At 50.8% G+C, this 25,310-nt stretch overlaps 1 protein-coding gene across 7 annotated transcripts in view; it reads left to right on the top strand.

The window, feature by feature from the left end:
* NFIX (nuclear factor I/X (CCAAT-binding transcription factor)) overlaps positions 1–25,310 on the top strand; it is an 89,919-nt gene that overhangs the window by 24,930 nt on the left and 39,679 nt on the right. For 4 of the 7 annotated variants that reach the window (XM_012729192.1, XM_012729191.1, XM_004688701.2 and 1 more), the window contains exon 1: positions 1,763–2,318. In XM_012729192.1, the coding sequence (XP_012584646.1) occupies positions 1,763–2,318 (556 nt within the window). Of the gene's footprint in view, positions 1–751; positions 814–1,331; positions 1,433–1,762; positions 2,319–25,310 lie in introns of those variants that run through there. The other 3 variants (XM_004688702.2, XM_004688700.2, XM_012729194.1) reach the window with 3 other exon arrangements.

Here is a 25,310-nt window from a genome sequence, read left to right as displayed (position 1 = left end):
CACACACACACACACACACACACACACAGTCCCATCCCATCCACGTCGTCCTTCGTCCTCCGCTCCTCGCTCTCTCCCTCTTTCTCTCCTTCCCTTCCTCCCTCCCTTGCTCCCTCTCTCCAGCACGCGTCTGCCAGCGACCGTCTGAAGCCGGTCCGAACTCGTCCTCTTCCCCGGAATCTGCGAGCTCCCCCTTTGCCTGCGAACGGGCTCCGCGGCAGAGGGAGGCAGCTCGAAGTTTACACCCCTGTGTCGCTGCCAAAGCCGAAAGCCTTTTTCTTCAGCTGCCGATTTTTCCCCTCTTGGTTTTTGTTTTTGTTTTTGTTTTGAGCGTGGGGGTGGGGGGTAAAAGGAGGGGGTAGGGGGTGTTGAGTTGGTGGGGGTTGGGAGGTGGCTTTTGAATTTTAAATTTTGTATATTTTTATTTTTTTAAACTGGAAGAGGATGCACAGGAGGCGAAATTAAAAAAAAAAATTGTTGGCTTTTGTTTACCTGGCGTGTGTGGCAACCAGCTTGCGCTCTCTCTCTGCTTGCTATCCCTGACCTTTCTTTCTTTTTGCTCCTTTTCAAAAAAAATATTAATTTCCCCCTTCTGTGCAATGGAGCGTGGGGGGGGGAGGGGGAAGGGTATGAGAATCCACCCAAGCCCGGCCCCTATTCCCCAGAACACCAATAATAACCCCCTCTAAAACATTTACCTTCCTCCCCTGCTCCTCCCCCACCCTCCCCCCACCCGCCCCCAACTCACAACTCTGTTGAGTCCAGAAGCTCAGAATCGGGGCGTTGGGCTTTGCCGGGTGCTTCAGATCAATGGTAATTATTTATTTTTTTCCAGTTTTATTTTTGTAAACAAAAATCAATTATTATTTAAACTTCATACAAGCAAACAAGCAAAAAAAAAAAAAATCCCAAAACCAAAGATTGAGATCCTGGCCCTCTGTCACCTGACCGAATGGAAAAGAAGGTGAAGGGGTCAATGGGGATGGGGCCGCAGAATGCCCCCATGTAGCTTTTAACCCTGATGTGGCCGTGACTACCACCTTGTTTGTGCTAACAAGAAGTGTTTTGTTCCTTATTACTGTGATTAACATTAGTATCGGTGTCTGTAACAAAGCTGAAATCACATATTTAGGATTTAGAGCTGATTAAAGAAATGTTGGGGTGGATGTTCCAATTGGAGCAGGCGGAAAGAGAATGAAAACAGCCTGGGGAAGGGGAAGCCAAATCCGTTTCCTCGCTCTGTCCCTGAGTGGTTCGCTAGTCTATGTCATGTTCTCTCTTCTTGGGGATGGCCCAGACCTGGCCGGTGTCGGACCCGCGTCAGCGCAGACCGGACCCCTCACCAGGGCGAGCTGACACGAGTTCTCTGCTGCGATAGAACATGGAGATGTCATGGGCGAGACAGAGCCTGGCGGGGATACCAGCAGCGTGTGTGTGTGGACTGCAACGTTGTCTGTGCGCGCGTGTATGTGAGTGAGAGAGAGAGGGAGAGAGAGGGAGAGAGAGAGAATAGGTGTGTGCTCAGGCTTGGGGTGTCTCTGGCTGCTGAGGCTGAGATGGGAGCAAGCGGCTGGCTGGACTGCTGGTGGCTCCAGACCACACTTTACTAAAACAATCGCAAGAGAAAATTGTCTTGTTGGGGGGCGGGCAACGAAGGCGATTTTTTCCATTTTTCCTGTGCCCCCTTTCTAACGCTTCTTTTTTCCTTTTTCTCTTCCCCCCTCACCCTGTCTTCCCCTCCTCCTGTCCCTCCTCGCCCCGCATGCTCCCGGCTTGCCGCCTGCAGGATGAGTTCCACCCGTTCATCGAGGCGCTGCTGCCTCACGTCCGCGCCTTCTCCTACACCTGGTTCAACCTGCAGGCGCGGAAGCGCAAGTACTTCAAGAAGCACGAGAAGCGGATGTCGAAGGACGAGGAGCGGGCTGTGAAGGACGAGCTGCTGGGTGAAAAGCCCGAGATCAAGCAGAAGTGGGCATCCCGGCTGCTGGCCAAGCTGCGCAAAGACATCCGGCCCGAGTTCCGAGAGGACTTTGTGCTGACCATCACAGGCAAGAAGCCCCCCTGCTGCGTGCTTTCCAACCCCGACCAGAAGGGCAAGATCCGGCGGATTGACTGCCTGCGCCAGGCCGACAAGGTGTGGCGGCTGGACCTGGTCATGGTGATTTTGTTTAAGGGGATCCCCCTGGAAAGTACTGATGGAGAGCGGCTCTACAAGTCGCCCCAGTGCTCGAACCCCGGCCTGTGCGTCCAGCCACATCACATTGGAGTCACAATCAAAGAACTGGATCTTTATCTGGCTTACTTTGTCCACACTCCCGGTAGGTCACTCTTAATTCTCAACTCCCCTTTTCACCCCCCTATTTTACTTTACTTGCTGGCATTTGTTCTGTTTATTGTTTCTATTTCCAAACTACAGTGCCCTGTGAGCCTCTTCATCCTGCTGGGGCCTGCAGCACATCCCGCAGCACCAGCACCGTCCTTCTGCCTCCCTCCACCCTCTCTATTCTTCCTCCTTTGCTCCCAAGCCACGTTAACAGTTTTCATGCATCTCCATCCATCTTTGAAGGACTCTTCTTATCTAAAAGATTCTGCATATCTTATGGCCAGAGCTCAGAATACCCCAGAATATCCAGGAGGGTTAGAGTTTGAGATGAGTATATACCCCCCATCACTTCCTGCTCTGATTTTAAATGAATTAGAAGTATTGGGGAACAGCTGCTGGTTTCCCTGCAGCTTCTCCTCAAGTTGTGGAGAAAAGCCGATTTGGCACCAGCGGGGTGGGCAGCAATTCGGTGGAGAGAGGAGTTATAAAACCCCAGAATGTGAAACGGGATGGATAGAAAAGAGGAGTGAGGACAGCAATGGCTCAGATGTCCAGGCAGGATCCGTTTTGCCTGGGATTTGACTGTCACGAGTAGGAAAGCAATTTGATTTTGGAGAGAGTGGAAATGAGCCTCCTTGCACTCTACTCTTCCCTGGAGGCCATATCTTTGATGGATACCCACAGACCTGTGCCTTTGCAGGGGGGTGAGAGCGAGGCTTTCCAGAGGTATGGCTCAGAGTGAAGTATCGCTGCCTCAGAGGTCTTAAGCCAGCCAACCAACCAACTCTGTAAAAATGTCCTTTCCTTTTGTGTTCCAAGTAGTTCCAGTCTGCTTTGCTTTTCCAATGCTACTCTGCATTTTTAGGTCCAGATAGTTCAGTTCTCCTCCCCTGTTCCTTTATCCCCCTACCCTTTCCCTTTTTATAATTTCTTTCCGCTTTTGTTTTCTTACAAATTGAAACAGAGATGGCTGGTTAATTTTTAGCCTCCACTCAGCTACGCCCAATTTACTGCCGCCTTTGAAACCTAAACGGGCGGCACTCTGTGATTAAGCAAGGCAGAAGTGTGTTTACATTATGCCCAACCAACTTGTAATGAGGGGCTACCAAACCTTTGTGTGTGTGTGTGTGTGTGTGTGTGTTTCCTTTCCACCATTCCAGTATTTTCCCCCTTCATTTCTCTTCTTTTCTCTATGTGAAAATAGAACTCTAGCAAATGTTTTTCCCCCATAAATAAGAGAGAGTGTGTGTCTTCCTTCCTATTCATTCACTAAAAGGAAAAGTAACTCACTTTTCTGCCTTGGTCACCCCCTTGCCTGTTTGGAAGTTGGCAGTGGTGGTATGATTTCATCCAGAAATGAAATTTGGGGTGCTTTCAACATTGCATGAAAACATAATCTCAACAGGGATTAGCACTGAGAGTTTCTGGGTTGGAGAACTCTGGGGAGGGAGAGGTGGTGTTTAAGGTCTCTCTTCTTGTTCATTCTCTCTTCTGAAAGGTGGTTTTGCTAGTTGGCTGGAGGCAGTGCCTCCCCTCTCCATGGATTCTTCAAGGCCTGCACCTGGACTTGTGACTTTCATAGTGCCTCATGCCAGTTTTCTTCCTCTTGTCTTTTTTTTTTAGAGAAAGACTAAAGAAAATAAAGAAGCCCTCTTCCTCTATCCACAAAGCAAGTCAGAGTGGGGAGGGTGCATTCTGGTAGTGTTGGAAGTGGAGGAGCGGGACTTTGATCCTGGAGTAAGCTAGTGTATCTGTCACATAGCTCTTCTTCTGGGGGATTCTGTGCTTTCTTATCTTAGTCCAGGAGCCCAAGAGCCCCTAGATGAATCTCATCTTTCTCAAGAGCTGGCTTCCTCCTACCCAACTCTCTAGCTGAAATGGTTCCCTGGTTCCCTGGCCTCTTGTATTTTAGGCCCACTTCTAGGCAGTAGTCAGCATAGAGCTGAGGCGGGATGAAGTGTGTGGTGGAATAGACCATTCCCACCAGTCCCCGGGCTTTTGCACTGACCAGGCTGGTTGGTATCAGGAGAAGGGACCACTTTTTCCCCCACCTGCCTTAGCTGTAATAACATCATTGGCTCAGGAATATGAGTGAGTTTATGCCCCTTGCAGGCAGCTAGGGCTACCCCTGCCCTATTTCAGGTTGAGTTTCTTCTACAAAAGCTGAATGGAGAATGGAAGCTTTTTCAGTGAAAGTAGTATTTTTCTTGCTGGAATTTAAGTTAGATTGGCCTCAAGGACGTAGTGGGAGGAAATGGTGTGGATTGAGCCACCAGTAGGTCTTGGTAGGTGGCCTCAAGATGACGAGGATGAGCTGGTACAGTGGCTTCCAGAGCTGCGCCATTTATAAAGTCCAAATCCACTTTGATCCCAAAACACAGTTTTTTCTATATCAGTGACTCTAGGCATACTCAGCTAGGGGCCACTTACTCCTTTCTTCCAGCTTAAATTGGGGATGGGAACCTGGGCAGCAAAGGCCCAGAGGGAAGTAGCTTTGGACTCTAGAAGAAGTGCTTTCTTTTTCCTTAAAACTGGCTGAAGCACTTAGTCAGGCTGGGCTGGTGTTCTGGGGTTTAGAACAAGACAAGTAGGCATTATGGTAAGGGGGGGGCGTGGCACTGTCCTCACCCAGGGCCCTCAGGGCCCTTGTTTTGCCCTGACAAGGGTTCAAGAGGTTGCGTAGTTGAAAGGGAAGAGAGGATGTGAGTGTGGCATCAGGAATACCTCTCTCAGAACACACGACCCAAAAAGTTGCCTGGAACGCCTCATGACCTCTATGGGTCAGCCTCCTGCGTGTCCTGTGTCTATCCATTCAGGTGGAGAGGGTGAAGCAGAGAAAGCTGGCAAGGGGACAAGGCAATCCATTCCTGCAGAAGTCTTTTCTTTCCAAGGGGTGACCCAGGGTAGCTGGGTGGCTGGATCTGGAGGGGTGCACAGGACCTACCTGCTTTTGCTTGTGTGAGGAAGAATCACTGAGCACCATCAGACTATGTCCAAAACCCTAAAGGTGAACCTGCATTTACAGATCTTTCTTAACCTATGCCTCCATTCTAATAAAAGAAAAAAATCTGAAAGGAATAAATGGTTTGCTGATTGGAAACATCAGCTCCACTCTGACGGAGTGGTAGAAGCCCACGGAGCTCAGGAAGTCAGTTGGTTCTTTTCTTTATCTCAGCTTTTTTATTATGGAGAATTTCACAAATAAAAGGAACTCCCATCCCCAGTGCCAACAGATGCTCACTAATGGCCAGTCTTGATTCATCTGTATCCCCTACTGTCCACCTATGCTGCATTGTTTAGAAGAAAATCTAGGCATCGTAGACTTTCCTCTGTAAATATTTCGTACCTGTCACTTTAAAAACTCTGATAAAACATAACCACAACACTATCACACCTAAAAAATAATCCACAATTTTTATAGTGGATTGTTAGGTAGCAAGTCAGTATTTACATTTCCCTTATTATCTCTTGATGTTATTTGTCTGAATCGGGATCTAAATCAGGTCCCTACGTCGCAGTGGGTTGATCCACTTCTTGAGTCTCTAATCTCTACATGGTTCTCTTCCCGGACCTTCCTCCTTGGTGTTGGTTTCTCTTCTGGCTGTTTGGCATTGTTATTAAAGGAACCGGACTGTTTGTCCTGTGGCCTCCTTGTCTGGACTCTGCAGGTTGTGCTCCATGAGTGGCTCGGTGGTCTGCTCCGCACCTGAGGATTTGCCAAGTGAACTTTCCAAGCATGAGGTTACCCTGCTGCATATACGAACACTCTGGGTTTTTTCTTTTTTCTCTACCTCAGGGCTTAGGAATTTGTAGGGTAGGCTGTCTATTGGGCCCTTGGGCTCCTCATCTATGTCCTTCCTCAGTGGTACGAAATGGAGGCGACAGAAGCACCAGCCACCCTTGGCGAGGGCAAAAGGTAGAGTAGGTGTTAATTAACCCCAGCCATGACCCCTGCACCATCTCACCCACTGTCTCTCTTTTCAAGGGTTAGAAATGCCACTGGTCTGGGAATTCGAGGCAGCGCCATCTGGTGCCAGGGCTGGTGAGGATGTCAGGGCCCAGGAACCAGATTCCTGAAATTAGTGAGACATACAGGTTACCATTCAGCCTAACATAGGGTCCTCTTTGGAACTCTCGGGAAAGATGTCATTGTCCCTCAAAGGTCAACTTTGCTTGTTTAAAATTCTAATGTTCCTCTAGCTCAGAGGATAAACTCAGCTAATAGGTAAAGAAACGACACAGGCAGCGAGCAGTGGACAGCAGCTGCTGCAGTCACCATGGTCATGATTCAGTGACTCCATGGCTGTCTTCCTCTCATTTTCCTTGCTGCCTTGGGTCTTAGTTTTGTCTTAAGAGGTGACCAAGATGAGAGCTAATTTTTCTGTAACAAGCCAGCATTTTAAGTGCTGGAGTAGTTCTTGTGTCTCCTTTCCACCCTGCTCCGCAGAAGCTACCCCCTGTCCAGGCTATGCGTTGCCAGACCCTCACACCTCAGCGTTTGACGAAACTCATTGTGCTTTTGCCATTTTGGTCACCACCCCCAGGTGTCCCTCTAAACCAGTGTTGGGTGTTGAACGTGGAAGCCTCAGGTGAGGTCAGACCCTAGCCGACTATGGTAGGTAGCTACGCATTGGATTGGCAGAACCTTCCAGCTACATGGTTTTTGGGGCCCAGTAGAAAATGAAATCGTGGGGCTCCTGGTTCAGAATCATTAGGAATTGTACTGCGGCAGCAGTTACAGCATTAAACTAAGTGCGGGGTTGTGTGATTGCCCAAGTCACATACCTGTGAAGTCAGCTCTGGACATCCCAAATCATGGGTCACCTGGCTCTGGATTGCCACAGAAGGATGGTGGGACTCAGGCTGGCCTCAGATGGGGCACGACTCCAAACAGGAGATCAGAAATGCCCTGACCTGGTCATCGGGCTTAGTTCTCTGGGTCTCCCATAATGGTCTGCTCCTACACCTTTGTCCAGCTTCTCCACTCAGGTGTCCCAGCTGCCTCTGAGGAGCAGGGGATCTTGGTGTAGCAAACACTCTGCTGGTGGGTTGGAAGCTGTAGTTCAAGGTAAAGAAAGCTCACCCTTTCTGAGCTTGAGATGGCAGAGTACAGGCCACAAATAGGCTGTAGGATATACATGGGGCCACTCCGCAGCAGAAGGGTTGGGCTGTCCAGATGCACGGAACTTCCTGAGAACTCAGTTTACTTTTTGGCATTGCTAAAAGATGATTGAATTTCCTTTATTTGTGAAATATGCGCTTGGTGAACCTATTGTGACCAAAACCCTTCTAAGAATGAGAGAATCCTGCCTGGAACCAGCAGGGTTTAGTGCAGGTCTTGTGATCGCTTCTAGAAGGCACTGTCCTGGAGGCTTGAAGGTGCAGTGGTCCATAGGGCAGGCCACATGAGGGGCAGCTTGGGGCCATGAAGTGGGGCAGGACCCACCTTGGCCACCTCCTAGTCTTGCAGAGACATGGGGCCCGAGGGGTATGGGTGGTCTGAAGGGCTGAGGGCGGCATGGTTCTCTCTGTTCTGGCATCCTGCAGCAGCTGGCCAGAGGGTACAGCTGAACTCCCCCTTTCTGCCCAGGGAAGAAGGTAGCTCCCTCTCCACCCCTTTTTCTCTTTGCCTCATCTCAGGAGCTGCCACGCTTCAGTTATTTTATCCTTCAGTGTCCGATTCAGAAGTCCTTTCAAAGGCCCCAGCCGTGTCAGCGGTGCTCACACAAAAGGCCTCTTTGATTTCTTGTTTGTTTTCATTTGCCAGTGGAGGGGGAGGGGACAGGAGAGAAAGAGCTTCTGGGTTTTAAAATTTTTATTTGGGTTGCTTCATTCTCAGAGGAGTCGCCTCCCTAGAACTCCCTTCTGAGTTAGGGGCTTGCAGGCTAGCAGTGACCTTCTGGGGAGAGAGCTGGGGTGGGAAGTTGGTGAGGGCTGTCTCCAAGTGAGAGGAAGTGGAGGAGTTGCAGGGGTTTGGGATATAGTGGTTGACTCACCCTTCAGCCGTGTGTACTGGGCCTGAGGTCAGGTTAGAGTGCTGCTGCCTGGGCAGGGAGTGGATGAAGAGTCTGGCACCAAATGACTCCCCCTCATTAGTCACGTACCTCACTGAGGCCTCATCACAGCTGTAAAGATGTGAGTGGTCCTGAACTTTGACTTTGCCATTTTTTCTTTCTTTTTTTTTTTTTGTCCCAGAGTCTGCTGTCTCCATCTTGGTTGAATGGGAAGGGTTAGGGGCCCTTTAAGCATACACTCGTCTCAGAAATTCTTAATGCTTGAAATACGGATGGACCAGGGCTCCCGCTGTCCATCGGGATGAGGTAGAGGCATGAGAGGTTTGCCCAGCAAGCATGCAAGCAGTGATGCTTACTGCCCTGGGATGAGTCCCTCTCCCATTGTGCTGGATTCTCTGTGATGTCCAGTTTGAGAGGCATCACAATGTGGGTACTCCTCCCACAGAACACAGCTTGGAGGACTTTAAGGGCAGGTCAGTACCTCCCCGGCCTCCGTAAGCAGGGGGCCGAGTATGAAAGGACACCGAGGTCCATATGCGTCTAAAGTATGAGATGAGAGGCCCTGACCAGTGCCTCTTGGGGTGCTTATTTCGACAGTGGGGATGCACCAACATACTAGTAAGAAGGGGCGTAGCCTGTCTGTTGTGCCCGTGCGGAGGCCTGATTGCCAGGGCTGGGGAGGAGAGCTCTGGAGAGCGAGACTTGGGCAGGTGGTCATGGGCGTCAGCAACAGGGAAGTGTGCCCACTGGGTGAGGGGGGCTCTGCAGGCCCGGTTGGCAGACGAGAGCAGGAGGCTGGGGGGCTGAGAGATAGATAAATATAGCTGATGGCATTTCTGATGATAGGTTTTTCTTGGCACCAAGGGCACCATGGAAAACAGCACGACAAACGCCCGGCCTCGCAGGCCGCTGTCGCCATTTTAAGCATGTTTGAGCCGCAGGGCTGTCGGCATTAGAAGAGGGTCCTACCAGGCAGAGGGGCTGTGGCAGGAAGGCTGCTTGGGCTGGGCCATGGGACCTGAGGGCCTGGGTCCCTTACTCCATCTGTGTGGACATCTAATACTTGATTTCTTGGTCTTCCAGGAATTAAAAAAAATACTTCGGGATTGCCCTTTGTGGATCTGTCTCCCAAATGACTGATTCCCCCACCAGCTACAGTGACCTGTCTCTGGGTGGGGGGAGGGTATTTTCTGGCTCTTCTCCCCACTTTTGATATCTTAATGATGATCTGGCACGCCACTGCCCCAGGGTACCAGACCACCTTTTGTTGTTGATTGGGGGAAAGCCAATAACTTAATGGGCACCTCTTTGTCCAGGTTTCCAGCAAATTCTTTTTCTCTCTTGATGAGGCAGGGTCACCTTTGGTCCACATTACTGCTTTAAATCCATTTTCCCCCTGAAGGCTAAGTATGACTGAAGCACTGTACTAAGTGCTATCTGGATATTAACTACCTAAATTCTCATTTGGAGTCTAATTTGAAACCCATGCTCCCAAATACATGTGTGTGTATTCAAGTGACATGCATGGGGTCGCATTGTGCAGAGTTAGAAGCCAAAGCCAGACGCATAGACCTGGGAGGCTTCCTGGAAAATGACCTGTTTCACTTGTACCTTGAAAGATAGCTGAGGACTTAGGACCTTTTTGTCAGCTGCCTGAGTTTCCTTGGAACTGATGCCCTCTTCACAATGGTTGAATGTTAGAGGAGGGCAGCTATTATTATCCCCCACCCAAGGACAGAGATGTCCAGGACTCCCACTCACATGATGAACTTCTGGAAGAAGAACCCTGGTTCCCAATCACTGAGCACCAGGCTTCTCTGGGCCAGTCTCCTCAGTCCTTGAACTTCACCAGATTGCTGTCCTTGGCGGAGTCTCAGAGGAGAAAGTTGTATGGGTGCCCACTGGAGCCAGTACCAGCCCCCAGGTTTCCAGTACTGTCTAGGGGGGTGGACCCAGCTTGTGCTCATCTGCTGAACCTGTGAGTCAGGTATAGACAGTGGGTCCTGGACCTCTCCATCACACCAAGCCTCTTCCCCACCTGGAACCACGAAACAGTATGCTAGCATAGATGAGGCAGGTGGCTGAATGCTGTAGTGTCCCCCCTGGTTCCCCCACTCACATGTTCTGGAGTACCCAGGAGGGCAGGCATAGAGTGTGGGAAGTTCAGGCGTAGTCTGCTGGTCTTCGTATCCCAGATCCTCACTGTCATTTCCTTATCCTAGGAATCTGCTTAGACTCTTAGTTTGAAATTAAAATAAAAATAATTGTCCTAATTAACCGGGTGATCACTGGAAGTTTTGCAATAATCTGCTCTTCCTTGTCTTTTATTTCCTTTTGCATAGACTCTCACCACTTAACCTTTTCTTAAGGTTGGAAAACATGGGACTGTATAGAGAGGAACCACGTTGTACGCTGAGGGGCTGGTCTGTGTAAGAAGCGAGCTCACAGTTAGTTCCTCCACTGCTCTGGCTAGTAAGCTAGGATTTAGCGTCTTCACCCAGATGTCAGCTCCCATAGAGCAGCGTTTCTCAATGCTGGCGCTGCTGATGTTTGTGCCAGTTCATTCAGTGTCATGAGGTCTCTCCTGTGCTAGTTGACCCCAAGTGAGGCAACCATATATGTCTGCAGGTATTTTGAAGTGTCGCTGGGGACAGAATTGCCCCTGCTGACAACCTCTGGGTGAGAAGAAACAGAAGGATTTAGATAGACTGTTCATCTCTTGCCTCTCTGACTTAGGACCTCAGTTAACTTTTCTCACTTGGTGACAGAGCCTGCGAACACAGTTGATGCCTTACAGCTCCCCTTTACTGTGGCAGGACCCTGGGCATTCTGGGGGCTCCTCCTCCTTCCTGTGGGCATCATGAGTCCACCCGAGTCTCCTGCTGAGTACTCTCATGATGTCTTGTGTCTTGGTCTCCCTGTATTGGGCTGCTGATTGGGGTCCTGGAGTAGATCTGCCCCTCAGGGCAACCAAGGCCTGTGTGATGAGCCTGTGGCCCTAGGAGACCCCAGAGAGCAGCAGACCTTTGTTTCTACAGCACAGGATGCAGAGACCAGAGCTGTTACCTGAGCCTTAGCACTCCTCTTCATAAGTGATGTATTTGAGTTATATTATAAAAGAGTTATAGTAGTAAAACACATTCTTTGTAAAAAATTCAAACAATAGAGAAATGTAAGAGACAGATGGGTTCCCCAAACCATCCTCCCGCGCCTGAGAGAAACTCACTTCCCAGATCCCTGTAGGTTCTCTTAATTTTTTTCATCAATTTGTGTATCACATAACTTTTAGATACAAGCATTCTATTTTAAGAGTAGATGATGTACTTGGGCTAGTTGAATTGGCTCTGTCAAGTGCCACTATGATCTTCAGCTTTCTCCATCCCTTGCCATTTCTGGCCTGCATCTCCATCACCCAGATTCAGGACCTACAGCTCTGTTCTCTCTCTGTCTTTTTTTTTTTTTTAAAGATTTATTTATTTATTCATACAGAACTGGGGATCAGGCCAGAGTTCAGGATTCATCAGAGACAGAGCGGGAAGCAGAACAGGCAGATCGACGAAGTACACTGCTGAGGGGAGCAGCGGGCGGGTCAGGAGAGGTCTGCCACGCCATGTGGTCACCTCCGGGGCAGGCGGGGATCGAACTCATGCGGAAGTGGCTTTAGTTTCTAGTGCTGTGCTTTAACCTGCTGTGCCACCAGGGAGGGCCTCTCTCTGTCTTTTTTTAAAGATTTATTTATTTATGCATACAGAACTGTGGTACAGGGCAGAGGTGCAGGGGCAGTGAGAGGATTCACCAGAGACAGAGTGGGGAGCAGAACAGGCAGATCAATGAAGTATACTGCTGAGGAGAGCAGCAGGTGAGACAGGAGAGGTCTGCTGCACCATGTGGATCACCCCTGGGGCCAGGGATAGATCTTGCACTGAAGTGGCTGTGGCTTACTTGCAATGCTGCATCCTAACCCGTTGAGCCACCAGGGAGGGCCTATAGCCCTGTTCTATTCCCCACCCAAACCCCCCGGGTGGCATTCTCTGCCTGTCCTTCCTGGGAACAGGGTGATCAGTAGCATGTGCATTGTGTCTAAGCAGCCGGGATTATGCTCCAGGACATTTCTGCTGGTGTGTATCTCTAAGGGGGAAGTCGGGCCCAGCCTCAGCCCGTATTGAGAGATATTCCCACACCCCAAGTGGCCCCCCCAAGGGACCCCAGCCACCAATGAGCTGTGGCAGCCACTGAGAGAAGAAGGAGACCACTGGGAAGTGGCCTGTTTGACTGTGCCTGGTGTGACTCGGCCCCTCTCCTTTGGAGCCACTTCCCCAGTTCTTTCCTGGAAGACTAAGGTGCTTGCTGTGTGAGGCTGACCCTCTGCCAACTGGTCTGGCATCCTGGAGCCTTTTCTAGACCCTTCAGTTTCCTTCCAGGGGCAGCTACTGCTGCTGCTTTTTTTCCTTTCTTAAAATGGGGGGTGAAGTGTCCCTAGTTTTTCAGTACATACCCCATCATAATTCTTTGTTTCAGGCTTAAAAAGGCCAGGACTGGCATGGGGCAGAAGAACTGGAGAGAGCTTTGCTCCTGTGTGTGCTGGTCGGGAAACTGCTGGTGACAGCTGGGAGTAGGGTGACACCTGGTGACTCTTGTGGACGGGTGGAATGTGTGGAGAGATCAGGAGATCCCTGGAGGCGGCCTGCAGGAGGCCGGCTGAGTACAGCCCTTGGGGAATGTGTCCTTATTATGCCTGCAGATTATATCCCCATTAGCACATAATTATTATATAATGGGCGTTATTGCATAATGGCAATTATATAACACATGGCCCAGAATACAGAGGGGGAGTGTAATAAGTGTATATCCTCTGGCTATAAATAGCCACCAGCTCCACACTGAATCTGTGGTCACACCAGAGCCACCTTATAAATACCCAGCGCTGGGCTATAAATTTCTGAGTGGTGACGTAGGCAGTCATGGTACCTAGTTAGGGGGTGGTAGGAGGGACCTGCAGCCCCACCTGGCCACATGACATCATTGTTTCCCTAGTTACAGGAATGTGCCTTGGGGGTTGGGGGGACTAACTGGGGAGTAGCCTTTAAAGGGAGGAGACAAGAGTAGAATGCTTGGGGTGTGAGGGGGATGATTGGGGTGGGGCACCCTGAGGCAGGACTGGGTGGGGTGTGTGTGTGTGTGTATGTGAGAGAGAGAGAGATGAGTATTCAACCCAGCCAACTCTGTCAGGAAACTCCACTTGCTTTCATCTTTTCTTTAGAGGGTCTCTGGTCCCCTCCCTAGGCTGGGTGAGGCCATCATGATGGTGAATGGTGTCTCTCAATCTTAACTTCTCCCTGGTGACATCGCCGAGCCTCTGGTGCAGCTTGAAGAAAGGGACTTGAGTGTGGGCAAACTGGAGCTCCATGCCCAGTGATGTCCTCTCCAGGGTGGGGCTGCTTCCCCGACCAGAGGTTTTAGGCCAGTTTTGGCATTAGTAATGTAAAAAATATGTGAGCAATCTGGCGAGTCTCAGAGAGCCTCGTGGAAGTCATGATGTTGGGAGAAAAAGGAGACAAGAATAATATTGGCCCCAGAAGAAGCTGTGTAGTGGACTGTAATTTTTTTAGGTGAGTGAGAGGTAGTTATGGGCTGGTGAAGAGTTAATTCTCAACTCCCTAAGGGTAGAGGAGGAAATGCTTTTTGTTGGCAGATGGAGGGATTGAAGTTAGTTGAGAGAGAAGGAGGGTGATTGACTAACTCATCCCAGTTTGCCCAGGAGTTTCCTGGTTTCAAAATCAAAAGTCCCTAGTTTGGGAAACCCCTCTGTCCCCCACAGACAGGGCTGGCTGGTTTACCCTAAAACACTGATTTTCAACCAGGGGTAGCTTTTGCCTCCCAAGGAATATTTGGCAACTTGGAAGCCCCTTTTGGTTAGTACCATCTCTGGCCTCGCCCCACTGAGGGGGAGGGTGCTGTTGGCATCTAGTGAGCCAATGCCAGTACACAGGACGGAGCTAAGGCCTCACAAAAGAATCATTTGGTCCAAATGTCACTGGTGGCAGGTCAAGGAGCTCTGCCATGGAGGGAGAAGGGATGGAACCCATGTCTCTCTCCCCCTGGGGCCCTTGCTGCTCTGTCTTCCATGCTTTGATTGTGGTATGCAGGGTTTTGGGTTTGAAAGACCTTTTCTGGGGAATCATGGGGCTTTTGAGCTGAGATCGCACTGAGAAAAAACCCTGCCAGATATGACAGCTCTGGGTGAATCTTTTACCCATAGTTTAAAGAAAATTAACGAAAAAAACCCCACTAAACTATGATCCCTCACTACTTACCAGAAAGTTCTCAAGAGGCAAACCTGTCTGCTTTCCCCGCCCTTCAGGCCAGCTCTTCCTGAGTGGACGTGAGTAGGTCACTGTGGCTGCTGGACCCACAGGGCCCCCTGGTGTGCTAGACCCAGGGCCAGGGCTGTTTCCCTAAAAGTCTGCTTTCCAGACTTCCCAGCCACCAGAGCAGGCCTCTGTCACCCCCCCCCCCCCAAAAAAAAAAACCCTTCACAAATGGGAACTGAATTCTATTGTAGCATCTGGCTTCTAAGCTACCTGATGTCAGTTATAGCAGATTACTCTTTACACAACATACATAAGACATAGTTACAAGAATGTAGCACGTTCTTTCTCACCTCTGTTAGTACCTGTCTAATTTACTGTCTGGCTGCAGATTACCTGGCTCCCTCTAGCCCTGACCGTATGTGTAGTGAGGCCTACTGGGTCATTGTTTCTGAGACAGGGCCTGCAGACAATGGCCAAGATGCTGGTGTAGTGATTTGATCTGCACCTGGGTTACCAGAGCAGCTGGGTTGTGGGCTGCCCTCTTGTGTGTTGGATTCAACTTTTGAGCGTGGCCTTGGGATGGAGATAGCTAATGAACATGAATGGGAAGGCAGGCCCCACAGGTCTACGGAAAAGGCCCTGTCTGTTATGCCAAGGGGAACACTGTGGGGTTGTGCTGACTCCAGACACAAAGGCCACTATGCCCCAGAGTAGTAATCCTCAGGGTATTGCCAGCTTAAGAGATGTGGCCAAAGGAGAGAACCTGCCTAGAAGAGGGGCCAGACTTCTCTCATTTATTTATGGTATCATGGTTTATAAAGTGGGTCTGACACACAGATCTCTGGGCATAGTTTCAAATGTATGCATTTCTTTTAAATTGAATAACACAAGTACATACACACACGTGCACATGCGTGCACACACACACAGAGTCTATTCAAGCCCTGCTGCCGCCCAGGAGTGTTCTCGGCCACTTGGGACAGTAACTGAGAACAATGGTCTTGAAGCCACCATCTAATATTAGATTTTGTAACTCAGAGATTCATTAATACAATTACTCAGTTGCCAGCCTGGCTTGGCAAGGCCTCTCGAGTTGTGTTCCTCTCCAACAGAGCACTCTGGCTGCAGGGATGCCCCTGGTGAGCCCATTCCCTTGTTTCTGGACGGCGGGCAAAGGCAAGTGTCAGCTGCCCTGGTGCTCCCTCCCGGGGAGAGGTTGGGTGCTCCCACAGTGGCGCAGCCCCCCTGATGTGTCTCTCCTTTGGCCACATCTCTTAAGCTGGCAATACCCTGAGGATTACTACTCTGAGGCATAGTGGCCTTTGTGTCTGGAATCAGCACAACCCCACAGTGTTCCCCTTGGCATAACAGACAGGGCCTTTTCCGTAGACCCGTGGGGCCTGCCTTCCCATTCATGTTCATTAGCTATCTCCATCCCAAGGCCACGTTCAAAAGTTGAATCCAACACATGGAACAGGCACGCTGGAGAATCTGTGGCAAGAGTGAACAGTCAGCTGGGTGATGCCCTTTTTTTTTTCCTGATTTACTTTTTTTTTTTTTAATAATATAATAGTTTACTTTTACATCATTTTGTGCATTTTTCCATCTCAGTTGTAATCCCCTTGGGCTTTCCATCACCAAACCACCATGTGCCATCACCGAAGTCCAGTGCATTTCCCTACCCCCACTGTTTTTGAACCCATTCCCCACTCCACCCCATAAATTGTCTCTGGTATATAACTGTTCGTTATTACTGATGCCCATTTTTATTCCAGGTGCATTCAGGCTTGACTTGGGGTCTGGTGATTTTCTTCCCTGTGATACTTTACACAGGTTTTGTAGTTTTGTAGGTTTCGTAGGTTTCTTTCAATAGACTGGCATCTTGGAACTGGGATGTTTTATTTGCCTTTACATCTGTCTCTCACCCAACGTTTAGTTTTATATAGCCTTATAAACACATTTTGAATATTGAATTACCATCAGATGAGTGTAGCCCATCCTTGAGGTGATGCAAAGGCATAAAATGGAACTGGGGCTGGTAAAGAAAGGGAGAAAGGGTGAGGGCGTAAGATTGGTGTGTTCTCAGAATGGGCGTCTTTAGGGGAGAATCTTGACAGAGAGGAACAGTAGATGCTTCCAGAATGCTGGAAGGAATGTGGTTGACAAGTGAGAAGCTGTGGGTTAACAGGCTAAAAGGAGCTTAGTTTCTCAAAAAAGTTTTTTCCTTTTTTATGGAGATGAGTGCATCAGGAAAATAGGGAAAGAACCTCTCTCTTATCGCCCCCTCCTCCATGCCATGTCCCCATGTGAGAGGGGCCAGTGCTGGGTGGGCTGGCTCAGCTGCCTCACTATCACTCAGATCTTCCCTCTGTCTCCTTGGCTGGCCCGGCTGGACAGAAGGAGCCTTTTCCCCACCCGCTGTCTGGCGTTTGCTGTCTCAGCGCATAGTCCCGGCTCCGCTTGCTCTCGCAGTCCTCCACAGACAGCCCGCAGGGCCTCGAGCTGTCAGGGGACTGGGTCTCCTGCCCAGCCAGGTCTCCCCACCACACTAGTCTGGTGGATGCCCTGCAGCAAGGGTTGGCAGAGAGTGGCCCTGGGCCCTTCGGGATTGTTTGCCTTTTGTTGGGGGGCTCCCCTCACATACATTCCCTTTCCTCAGAAGCCTTGTCCTCCCGACTCCTCTCGTGCATACAGATTTGGGCCTGCGACTGGCTCTTCCTGCACTCTCTCTCCTGGGACCCCTCTGGCCCTCAGCCTCTCTAGCGGAGATGACTGTCATCCCCCAGCTGCTATTTGTGCTCCCAGCTCTGGTGACTGGGTTTGATTCTTAATGGTGAATTATTAAACAGTGCATTTCTTACTCTAAACAGCCACGTTCCTGGGGCTGTCGCCTCTTTACTTGTCCCAGACCTTTTAGTCAAGTACTTGTTTTCCAGCGAGTTTCCAGTTCTCTCCCAGCATCTTAAGATTCTCCAGTCAGCTACTTCTTTCCTGGTTCTGAACCTCTGTCCTCAGGCCCCAGGTTCCTGTCTCTGACTTTCAGGAGATATCCTCTCCTCTCTAAAGTCCCCTGGTCGTGAAAGGGTAGCCCTGGCACCTAGTCTCAGGAGTGTGGCATGCTGCAGCCTGACAGTGTTTGGCTTTGCCCTCTTCCTGCAGTCTTTTGAGCTGAAATCCACTTGAATGTGAAAATTCCAGAGTCCAAAGCCAGCCCATCCTGCAGACAGAGTCCGACCCGCCGACTGGCCTCTACCATCTGGGGAAAGCTACATACATCCAGTCTCACTTGATCACTGTGTTTTAAAAGGCACTTTTCTGATTATGTGATTAGGGCACATTCATCCTAAAAATACCAAGGATAGCGTCCAGAGGGGTAAATAAAAATTATCAAAATTCTACCATTTAACCATTATTAACCTTCTATTGCATTTTTTCAATGCTTATTCATGCACATAAATATATATTTTAAATTATAGCTCATGGTATAAAATACCTTTGGGTGCTACTTTTAAATTTTAACACTGTTTTGTTTTCTCCCATGTCCACTTTTTCAAAAACTAACTTTTGGTGGCTTAGTATCTTTTCCTATCCACTATATTACCTTTAATTTCCGACATCTTTAGTGACTTCTGTCCCTTTTTTGGGGGGGACTGAGACGTTAGCCTTTATGACAAATGTGCTAGTTGCTTATTTAAAAAGAAATATAGACATGCATTCCAGTGGCTGTGTGAGACTTGAAGTGCCACGCTGATGTCACCCCCCCACACACACACCAAAGCCTTAATTTGTTGGCTCTCCTGTGATGGATGTCCTGGGGTCCTAAGCCGCGCAGCCATGTTTAAGAACTGTAGACAAGGCTTCTTAGCAGTTGAATACCAGGCTGAGGAGATAGGCTCTCCTGGACGCCAAATCTATATTGTCGAATTGTTGTCTGGAAACTTGATGCTGGCAGTTGGCATGTTTCCCCCCCCACTCCCACCCCCCCCGCTGTACCCTGTGAACGCTACGCAGAGCCCACAAAGACACCACCGGCTTTGCGCACATCACGCACCTATCATGGCCACACCATGTCGCGTTGCAGCTTTTATGAGCCCGCACACTCTATCCTTGTCACGGGTGTGTGCCTGCTGCATCAGCTCACATGTCTTCTGAGGAACACGTGCTGTTGTCCACTACAAGGATTTCACACCCCCACCCTCCAAACTGTGTTTTTATGTGAGTCTGAGGTTCCCCCCATAACAATGCTAGAAAGGTGGGGTCCCAGTGATCCCCACATGGTGCTGTTAGTTCCCTCAGACCAGGAGCTGGCTGGGGAGCCCAGGCACTGCCCAGCAGTGAGCAGGGCCCAGCCATGGTCTTGCCCAGGCATCTTGACAGCAGTAGCTCCCACCACGGCTGCAGAGGTGCAAGGCCATGGTGGCTGCGTGCATGTGCACTCCCAGCTTCTGAGGAAGCAGTTGCTGCTGACCCTGGTCCCGCTGTAGCATCTGAACCAGGCCCTCGGCCTGCTGGATGGGGAGCATGACCTCCTGCACATGCAGAGGAGGTGCAGTGATTCCATGTTGATTCACACACTCTGCTTTTCAGAGAAAGTACCCGCCGGACGCCCAGTCTGTGTGTGACACTTGGGCCCACTGCTCCCTCTGCCAGGTCTCACTGGGTGTGCATGTGCCCGTGTTCACTGGCCTCAAACCCCTGCTGTGTGTCTCCTGTACTTCCTCTTTGAACTAGCTCAGTTGCCCCGCCCCGGGCTTCTGGTGCTCTTGTCCCCACCCCTTCTACTCTGTGCTCCATCTTGCCCACAACTTGACTGTCTTCAGCCCAGGAGGAGTTGCCTGGGAGCTCTGGGGTCTCGCAGGGAGTCTGCGCAGTGGAGGGGATCGTGCTGGACAGTGCAAGGCAGAAGCAGCCTTTGTCCCCCCTCCTCTTCGTGTGGATTTCTGAGGCTTGATCCATTTTTTTTTTTTGCAGTGTCCATCAAAACAGATAGCCCTCTGTTTTGATATGGCGCAGGAACAACAAATGTGTCTACACACATTTGTCCTAGGGTCTGTAGGTGAGGACTGTGAACAAGTGTGGGTTGGTCATGTGTGTGAATGTAACTGAGTTATACTCTCAGGACTTAAGAGGAACTTCTAGGGTCTCGAGGCTCACACTCTCATTGCTCCCACAGGGAATGGAAGCCCAGAGAGAGTGGTTACCTGGCCTGAGACACCCAGCAAGTTCCCCCACAGCCAGCCAAGCCCTAGGCACAGCTAGCTACCCTACCCGGCATGACTCCGGGTGTGGTGGGGGTTGGGGGGCCCTGGTGCAGCCTGTGAGCGAGGATGGTGTTGGTGGCGTGTGCGCTTGTGGAGAAGTGTCAGGCCTTTCCCTCCTGCTCAGCAGCTGAGCAGCTTCTTTCTGGGGCTCTTTGTGAACCTGCCTCGCTATTAATCTACCTGTTAGTAAAAGAGATTACAATTGCCGTAATTACAGGGCGCTGTGGCTCCACCATCAGGAGCTGGCTGCGCTGGGGGGGGGGGGAACCAGCCCACAGGAAGCTGCTGTTATAGCCCTCTGTTTTGATATGGCGCAGGAACAACAGCCCTTCTTGAGGAACCGTCAGGCCCTGGGAGGCAGGCTGAGGTCCCACTGAGTTCTCTGGGATGGCAGGGGAGGTCAGGATGGAGGTTGGAGGGTGGGAGGGGAACTGCGAGCACCTGTGGGGGGACCTGACCTACTGGTTCCCTGATGAAGGGATGGGCACAAAGTGCAGCAGACATGGTGCAGATTATCAGAGCAGGACAGTGGCTCTGTTCCGAGGGGGCTTGATAGTTGTCGCCCTGTTGATTTGCGTGGACAAACACAAGTGTGTATTCTGATCCAGCACTAGCCCAGAGCTGGCAGAGGACACAGGTGATATAACACTGGGGTTCTTGGTGGTGGAAAGTCTGGCTGGAGGGGACCCCTGGCAAAGTCTGGAGATATTTTTGGTTGTCACTTCTAGGGGTGGGGTTACCTTTGGCATTTGATGGGTGGGGCTAGGGATGCTGCTAACTGCTAACTCTCCTAGGACTCTTGGGCTTGCCCCCACAGCAGGGGTGTCACAGTGGGGAACCCTGACTCTAGGAGAGGAGTCAGTCAGGCCAGAGCTCCATCCAAGGACTTCCTGGTAATCTCCTGGAGACTCAGCCCAGGCACTTGGCAGAGATATCATTAGAGAGGCAGGAGAGAGTGGGCCCCCCAACACTCTACCGTGTAGACCTCACAGTGGACATCAGGGAATTGTAGGCCGAGGACACACCCTTCCACTCTTCTCCTTTTTCCCATGGTTCTTCCTCCCCCGACAGAAAGTGGGGAGCCCAGATATCTGCCCTTGCCCTTGCTCCCCATCCCTTCTCCTGTCCTCATTGCCTACCGAGCCTCCTAAGCACTTTTGGGCCAGAGGAAACTTTGCAGGGATGGAAGACCTTGCGTCCTCCGACTCTCTCTCCTCCCTGGCTTCTCTAGAGTGCACATCTGGCCTGGCTTCCCCTCTGAGGCCCAGAGCAGGGCAGGGTGAAGGCCTTGCCAATAAACCCAAATTTGCTCTTTTTCAGCTGTGCCCAGGAAACCTTCCTCCACTATTCATTCCTGTTGACAAAAGGGGTGCAGCCATATGCCAGGGGCTGTTGCTGCTTTTCTACTTTGTTTCCAACTTTGGGCCCCTCCAAGTGCCCCTTGGGAAAGAGTTTGCATGGTTCATGCAGAGACAGCCTTTGTGGGGGGTGGCATGGTGTATCTTATGACATGGTCAGCACTTGTGAGTAGCTGTGTGGGGGGTGATTTCTGATGTCCTCCTAGTCTTGTGCGGACCTCCGCGTCTTGTGTTTTCAGCAGACAAAGCACTGAGATTTTCAGCTGTAGTGAATTCTGTGTTTCATGCCGAGTCCCTAATAGTGGAGTCGTTTTGCCTTTTCCCCCCTTTTTTGCCTTGACAGCTCCAACCTTATAATTTTACCTTCTCCTGCCTCACAAGCTCCTTTTCTTCCCTCTCCCCTTCCTGGGGTTTTTGCTGCTCATCGCAGGGAACCCCCTTTAGGAGGGATTGCTCCTGACAAGAGAGGAGGGGCTTCCTGTCAAACATTGGGAGTTGATGTTTTGTTTGGTAAAATGTCTGTAAATAGGCTGCGAGGCAGTGATTCTACACAGATCCCTGTGCAACACAAGCTTCTTTTTTTGTGTCTGTGCACGTCCCCACGCGTGAATGTCAGGAGTGGTGAGAAAGGGAAGGGAAGGGAGAAGAGGGGTGACTCTGGGAGCCTGAGACTGTTCTCTTCCTCCAAGAGTTTTGTCTTGGCCTGATCTGTAAAGGGTGCAAGGTCCAGGCTGGTCAAGGGCCAAGCAGATCCTGACGCAAGGACAAGGCGATCATGGCTCTGGTGGCCGTTGAGAGGGTGGGATGAGGTGAGGAGTCCATCCTCTCCAATGACACCTCCAGTCCAGAACCTGAACTTGAGGTCCAGGCATCCAGGATTCACCTTCAGGACTGGGTGTGGAGGGAATTGTGTCTCCCACTCAGTACCCACGAGTGCCCTTCGCATCTCAGAACAACACCAGTCTCCCACGAGGCAGCCCTTTCCCCAGGACACGAGTCTGTCTGAGGTAGTGCAGTCTTCAAAGCCGCTCCCTGTTCTAGTTTTTAAACTATGATTTCTTTTTGTCTTAGTTTGACCCTTTTATAGAGCTTCAGGTGGCTTGCCAAGCTCGGGATTTGACTTTAGCAAATTTACTAGAAATCCTGGTGTGCTTTATACGTCAACCCGTCCATTTTCCCCTGATCAGTCTTCCAGACTGCAGAATGGTCTGCCTGTCAGCTGATCCTCAGCCCACACCCTCCCTGAATCCATTTTGAGTTGCTCTTCCCTGGCCCCGTTAGAAAATGTCGGCTCCGACTGCACCATGCTGGAGAACAAAGGTGCAGAACGATTTTGGCTGCTTCGTCCAGGAAATAAATTCCTCTCTGGTGCCAGAAACCATTGAGTGGTGCCATGTGTTGAGCTCTGGGCCCTGCACTGAGGGCAGGGCTGCTGCTCCGGGCAAAGAGAGTGGAAACGTCGGATCAGGGGGGCCCTGGGGATGGGAGCTCGCTTACCACACATCCCACATGTCTTGGTCGAGGACCCGAGAACTTGCTGTGTGGGGCCCGCTCTCCAGCTCCTGGCTCGCCACCTACATTTGTTTGGTCTGGTTGGTTTTTGAATGCACTGAATACAGGTCCCTGAGGGGTCCCGACCCCTTTCTTGCCACGTACCTCACCTGTGTCCACTTGCTTCGGCTTCTCTGGGGTCTGCCACGCTCCTCCTCTCTTCCTGCACTGCCGAGCGACTTGTCAGTGTCACTGAGCACCATCTTGTTTGAGCCCACGACAGCCCAGTGAACGAAGTACTGTTATAGTCCTCAAGGTACGCCTGCAAGCCTGGATGGAAGCTCTCTGGGGGCTCTGTGCTGGGGAGCAGCTGCCCAGGACCCATCCTTCTGTGCACACTTGCATCCCCTGCTGAGCCCTCAGTTTCTTTTGGATCTATTCCTCCTTGTGATCTCCAAATTTCTTTTCAACTAATCCCTGACGAGCGTCCAAGTGACACCCCACCCTCTTGTCCCTAAGTGACTGACCTCACCACACTCCTCTTTTCTCTATCCCATACCTGGGGGCGTCACCAGCTACCCAAATGTGAATCCTCACTACCAACTGATATGGCCCTGTGGTGGCATAGAAGTGACCCTATATCTTCACCCCTACTGCCATTTTCCAAATTCAGCTTCTCTATCTGGATTTGTTTTCTTTGGGATATAATGCATTAATAAAATTCACTATTAAAGTGCACAGGTCAGTGGCATGTACTGCATTCACGCTGCTGTACATGTCACCATATCTGCATCCAGGACAGTTCCATCATTTCCTCTTAACCCTTTACCATAGCGGCCAGCAGCTCTTCCCTGGCCTCTTGGCCCCTGGCAATCACCCAGCTGCCTTCTGACCTTGTGGGTTTGCCATCTGCACGTTTCACATGGGTGGGATCTACACTGTGTGACCTTCCATGACTAGCTCTTTCACTCAGCATGATTTTGTGGGTCAGTCACATTATAGCAAATATTCCTTTCTATTTATGGCTGAATAATGCTCCCTTGTATGGATCTACCACACTTTGTGAATTCCTTCATCCGTTGATGGACTTTGGGGGATTATTTCCACTTTTTTTTTTTTTAACTGTGAATATTGCTGCAGTGAACATTTGTGTAAAAGTATGTATGTAGACATACACTTTTGATTGTCTTGGGTCTCTGGGAGGGGGATTTCTCTTCTGGAGTTTTGCATCACCTTGGGCAGCTTGTTCCCATCACTGCCTTCCTGTCCAGCCAACCCGGAGGTGGCATCTTCTTAGGTGAGCTTCTTAGGGGCCTCTTAGAGTCTGGCATCCGCTGATCATTTCAGGGAGACCTCTCCTCTTGCCCCCACCCGACACTGTGTATTTCAGCAGATGCGCATCTCCGTGGGCCCTGAGTGGGCCATGGGACTTCATCCTGTTTCGATGCCTTTCTATCGCCCCCTTGTCCAGCTGAGTCTGTTTCAGACACCAACAAGCTGACACGTGTTTCCTCCCTTTGCTACAGCCTTTCCCCACTTCCCTTCTTGTTCTCAGGGCCTCTCTCTGAGCTCCTGCACTCTGCCCATTAAGTACCCAGCTTTAGCTACCAGGTGAGTTGCCCAGGGCAGCTTTCCTGCTCCCTGGTACCTCGCAAGTGCTTAATGAACATGTGAGTTAACATGAGGGTTGCTGTGTGCACTTTTCCTGTGAACCACTCTGTCTCCCGTCCCTCTCCGCACCCCTGTGTACTGTGCTCTATGGCAGCACAGGAACATTTAAAGGACAAGACAAGACTTAGCTCTAGAAGTGATTTGAAGAGAACACAGCCCCCTTTTAACCGGGGTGAACAGCAGGTCACGTGTGACCCTCACCTAGCTCTCTCTAGTCTTGTTCACTCCTCAAGGTGGTGTCTGTACAGCCCAAGATAGAGGTTCTCTGCTCCTCTCTGGACCAGCTTCCTCGAGGTGGCCCCAGTGCCTCCAGGGCCCAGTGTGGCAGTGAGCTGACCATAGCCAGGAGGGAACACCCAGTGCGCCTCGAGACTGTCCCACGGCCTTGGCAAGGAGTCAGCCAGGGAGCCAGAAGCACCTGCTCCAGGTTTGGGTGGGGTCCCTGCCCATCCTGATCCTGTAGTCGAAAGTGGGACCAAGGCATCCCACCAGGTGTTTGGGATACTACCTGCTGGTCCCCCGCACTGGCTCCACTCAGCCTCCAAGCTGATACCTCAGCTCAGGCTCCAGCAGGTGGGCCAGAGTAGGAGGGTGGGAGGCTCAGGTGGGCAAGGCACCATCCCATCACAGGTCCAGGAGGTGCAGGAGCAGTTCACTCCTAAGAATGGAGAGAGAAAGAGGGGAGTGCTATCTGTAGCAGTTGGCGTCTGTAGGACAAGCTTTATCTCAGTCTCCTTCTCCCATGGGGCAGCCCCCCATCCTTCCCTGGTGGGATTCCAGCTCTCTAGTTAGCCAGGGATACAGATCTCCCACACCCAGGCCCGTGAGCCTGATTTTCTGACTTCCTCTAAGCCCCAAGCAAGTGCAGGTTCCCAAGGCAA

The sequence above is a fragment of the Condylura cristata genome, unplaced genomic scaffold (genome assembly GCF_000260355.1).
Source record: "Condylura cristata isolate star-nosed mole 26May11 unplaced genomic scaffold, ConCri1.0 scaffold00024, whole genome shotgun sequence".
NCBI classification, from domain to species: Eukaryota; Metazoa; Chordata; class Mammalia; order Eulipotyphla; family Talpidae; genus Condylura; species Condylura cristata.
This window is presented reverse-complemented; position numbering and strand designations above follow the sequence as displayed.